Source organism: Lepidochelys kempii, chromosome 6, assembly GCF_965140265.1.
Source record: "Lepidochelys kempii isolate rLepKem1 chromosome 6, rLepKem1.hap2, whole genome shotgun sequence".
In the NCBI taxonomy this organism is placed as follows: domain Eukaryota; kingdom Metazoa; phylum Chordata; order Testudines; family Cheloniidae; genus Lepidochelys; species Lepidochelys kempii.
Window position 1 is genome coordinate 54929771 of NC_133261.1, and position 4449 is coordinate 54934219.

At 42.7% G+C, this 4449-nt stretch overlaps 1 protein-coding gene across 1 annotated transcript; it reads right to left on the bottom strand.

Moving 5' to 3' along the window:
- Positions 1-205: 205 nt before the first annotated feature.
- LOC140913604 (uncharacterized) lies at positions 206-1727 on the bottom strand. The gene is made up of 2 exons (XM_073350331.1): positions 982-1727; positions 206-393 (listed from the first exon to the last, which is right to left on the bottom strand). The coding sequence occupies exons 1-2, from the start codon at positions 1562-1564 to the stop codon at positions 206-208; spliced, it is 771 nt and encodes a 256-aa protein (XP_073206432.1). The 5' UTR covers positions 1565-1727.
- Between the last annotated feature and the right edge of the window lie 2722 nt (positions 1728-4449).

Consider the following 4449-nt stretch of genomic DNA (forward strand, 5'->3'; position numbering starts at 1 on the left):
GCAGCAGTGGCAGTCTGTGCTCCAGCTGCCTTTGCTGCAGCTCAACCATACACTGGAGCATTCTGGTTTGGTCCTGCAGCAGCCTCAGCATTGAATCCTGCCTCCTCTCATCACGCTGCCGCCACATTTGAGCTTCAGCCCTGTCTTCAGCCCGCCACTTACTCTCTTCAGCCCGCCACTTACTCTCTTCAGCCCTCCACCTCTCCTACCGGTCATTTTGTGCTTTCCTGCACTCTGACATTATTTGCCTCCACGCATTCGTCTGTGCTCTGTCAGTGTGGGAGGACAGCATTAGCTCGGAGAACATTTCATCTCGAGTGCGTTTTTTTTTCTTTCTAAGCTTCACTAGCCTCTGGGAAGGAGAAGATCCTGTGATCATTGAAACACATCCAGCTGGTGGAGAAAAAAAAAGGGACAGCTGTATTTAAAAAGACACATTTTATAAAACAGTCGCTACACTCTTTCAGGGTAAACCTTGCTGTTAACATTACATACATAGCACATGTGCTTTCGTTACAAGGTCGCATTTTGCCTCCTCCCACCGCGTGACTACCCCCTCAACCCTCCCCCCTCCCCGTGGCTAACAGCGGGGAACATTTCTGTTCAGCCACAGGCAAACAGCACAGCAGGAATGGGCTATACTGAGTGTCCCTGAAGAAAAGCACCCTATTTCAACCAGGTGACCATGAATTATATCTCACTCTCCTGAGGATAACACAGAGAGAGAAAGAACGGATTTTGGTTGAATGCCAGCAAACATACACTGCAATGCTTTGTTCTACAGTGATTCCCGAGTATGTGTTACTGGCCTGGAGTGATAAAAGTGTCCTACCATGAAGGACGAAATAAGGCTGCCCTCCCCAGAAACCTTTTGCAAAGGCTTTAGGACTACATCTAGGAGAACCGCAAATGCCAGGGCAAAGTAATCCTTTCACATGCTTGCTTTTAAACCATGTATAGCATTTTAAAAGGTACACTCACCAGAGGTCCCTTCTCCGCCTGCTGGGTCCAGGAGGCAGCCTTGGGTGGGTTCGGGGGGTACTGGCTCCAGGTCTAGGGTGAGAAACAGTTCCTGGCTGTCGGGAAAACCGGTTTCTCCGCTTGCTTGCTGTGAGCTATCTACAACCTCCTCCTCATCATCATCTTCTTCATCCCCAAAACCTGCTTCCGTATTGCCTCCATCTCCATTGAAGGAGTCAAACAACACGGCTGGGGTAGTGGTGTCTGAACCCCCTAAAATGGCATGCAGCTCATCATAGAAGCGGCATGTTTGGGGCTCTGACCCAGAGCGGCTGTTCGCCTCTCTGGTTTTCTGGTAGGCTTGCCTCAGCTCCTTCAGTTTCACGCGGCACTGCTTCGGGTCCCTGTTATGGCCTCTGTCCTTCATGCCCTGGGAGATTTTCACAAAGGTTTTGGCATTTCGAAAACTGGAACGGAGTTCTGATAGCACGGATTCCTCTCCCCAAACAGCGATCAGATCCCGTACCTCCCGTTCGGTCCATGCTGGAGCTCTTTTGCGATTCTGGGACTCCATCATGGTCACCTGTGCTGATGAGCTCTGCATGGTCACCTGCAGCTTGCCACGCTGGCCAAACAGGAAATGAGATTCAAAAGTTCGCGGTTCTTTTCCTGTCTACCTGGCCAGTGCATCTGAGTTGAGAGTGCTGTCCAGAGCGGTCAGAATGGAGCACTCTGGGATAGCTCCCGGAGGCCAATACCATCGAATTGTGTCCACAGTACCCCAAATTCGAGCTGGGAATGTCGATTTAAGCGCTAATCCACTTGTCAGGGGTGGAGTAAGGAAATCGATTTAAAGAGCCCTTTAAGTCGAAATAAAGGGCTTCACTGTGTGGACGGGTGCAGGTTTAAATCGATTTAACGCTGCTAAATTCGACCTAAAGTCCTAGTGTAGACCAGGGCTGACTGATCACGTGTGTGTTTATACTTTACATGGCTAGAATTTCAGAAAGATAAAATTCACTCATGACCTGACCTGTGAGGTGCTGAGTATCAGTGAGGGTGCCCAGCAGCATGAACGATCAAAGAAAGAAAGAAGAGAAGCAGGATTGACTTCTAAAACAATATAATTGATTCTGAAAAAGCCTTTATGAACTGGAATGGACAGTCCAGTTTAGAAAAATAAAGAAAGTATTTGCAATTAATTCTAGCACCCTTTAATTTCTCTAGATTTTATTTGTTTTAATGAAAAAAATGGCAAAGTCCTTAATTACTGGGCTTGCAGAAAAAGTCCTTCAGCTGGTCAGTGGAAAGTCAAAGTTCCTTGAGCTGCAGATTGTTCTGTTGCACAATTGATAAGTGTCACAGGGATCCTTAGCTGAGCTTCTAACTTCCTTAAGTTGAAGTTTTGTGTGTCTCCAGCAAACAAATTCTTCTGGCATTATCAACAGAGCTTGTTACCTTCTTGTTCTGGAGCTACCAAAGTGATGTAATCTCATTGCTCTGGAGTTAAGCTTCTTGCTATATTTACGAGCACCATCACTGCCCACTGAGTTTACAATAGCCTCCTGCTTCAACATGAAAGCCTGTAAATTCCTATACTTAAACACCTGTGGAGTTACTATGTGCCCACGGCATTCAGTGGCAAATTATGTCTCTGGTGCCACCTATTCAATTCTTCTACATCCCTGGGGGAAGGACTTGGGGTGACTCTGCACAAGGTTTATAATGTTCCCTGTGCACTGCCTAATTATCCACTAAGCCTCACAAAAGAAAAATAAATATAATCAAAATAATATGTATCAAAGTTCTAAGAGACAACACCTCACATAAAAATATTTCAACATCAATTCTGAAAGGAGAGATGGAAATAGTCACTAAATCTTGGAGATCAATTAATAACCCATCTTGATCTATTAAATTATTATAATTAATTTTTCTTCAGACCCTATTGAATCTCTCATATCTCAATATTTTACATTCACATTATGTAGAACTCTGTGCAGGGTTGCCATAGATCAGAATATTGTCCTGGCTTAATTGCTGTTCTTTCATATGTTGTGATTTCTTGCAGATGACTATTGTATAAGGGCTGGATTCTGGACTCACACAATATAGTTTCTAAAATGCAGATGATCTTGATTGGCATCACTAGACACTATCTTAATAAAATATATTTCAAATATTAATCTTTCAACCACAGTCATAGCTATTAAGAACCATTATTTTTCCTAAAAGCAGTACTATCCCCTAAAACTGATACTGATAGTCTAGGTGTAGTATTAGGGTTAGCATCATCTTAGAAGGAATGTGCTCTCTCGTATTTCCATCATATGAACAAACATTATCTTCATTTTGTTTATTCTACCTGCCCTGGTCCTATTTTGTAACCTGCATTAGCCTGGTTCTTTGGATTCTGAGAGCCCAGTAAATCCTATGAAAAGTCTTAAACTCCACGGATCCCTCTTCTAGATCCATTGCAGCCTCCTGCATGTTGTTCAAGATGTTCTCCAAGGTCTCAGTCACGATGTTCCTACAAAGTTTGAACCTGATCCTGCCTTTAATGGAAGCAGGATCAGCCTTGTCATATTATCAAATAATCTTCAGCCTCATGCTGGATTTATTTTATTAATTATGTATTGTTGTTGTTGTTTGTTAATAATAATAATTACTAATATTATTTTATTTTATTATTTAGTAGTATGTTGCTGATGGTGTTGATCCTGCAAGTACTTGTGCATTACTCTTAATTGGGAGCGGGGACTATATATGAATACAAATCAGATTAAGTGCTAGAGCCAAGATTTTCCAAACAGGACTAGAGATTTTGGGTGCCCAAACTGAGACATGTTAAAGAGGCCTGACTTTTAGATGACACATGCTCAGCATTTTCTAGGTGTAGTCCTGCTTTTCTGGTCACACAGGAAAAAAAGAATTGCTATACTGGATAAGAGTCATAGTCCATCTAATCCAGTATCATCTCTCCAAGAGTGTCCAGTACCAGCTGCTTCAGTGGAAGATGCAAAAAAACTGTGTGCAGTGGGAAACTGTGGGATAATTTGAACCCAACGGAAGCCGCCGTCTAATCTCCAAAAGTTAGAGGTTAGCTGAAGTTATGAAGCATGAGATTTTCATATCTTTAACAAAAAAAAATATTTACTGCTATAGCTCTGGCTATCCATATAACTTTCTAATCCCCTTTTTGTCTTGTTAAATTCTTGGCTTCAACAAAATTCTGTGGAAATGAATTCCACAGTCTAATCAATAGTAAATCTAGTGCCCCTTCCCTTAGGCCATGAACCATCAAAGTGCTCTCATGATGCATAACACACCTCAGAACTGTTCCCCAGAATGACAGAAATAAGAAAATAACTGACTCAGGCCCTTCACATGAGCTTTTTTTGAGATATGAAAAGAACTAACGGTTTTCATTGGTTTATGAGCTTCTCTTCCTGGTTTCAGCAAGCACCAAAAGCACCAAAATACTATACA

Coding starts and splice junctions, on each gene's coding strand:
- LOC140913604 (XM_073350331.1), bottom strand. CDS start 1,564: ATGCAGAGCTCATCAGCACAGGTGACCATGATGGAGTCCCAGAATCGC. Junction 394..981: donor AGGCGGAGAAGGGACCTCTG/GTGAGTGTACCT, acceptor TTTCTCCACCAG/CTGGATGTGTTTCAATGATC.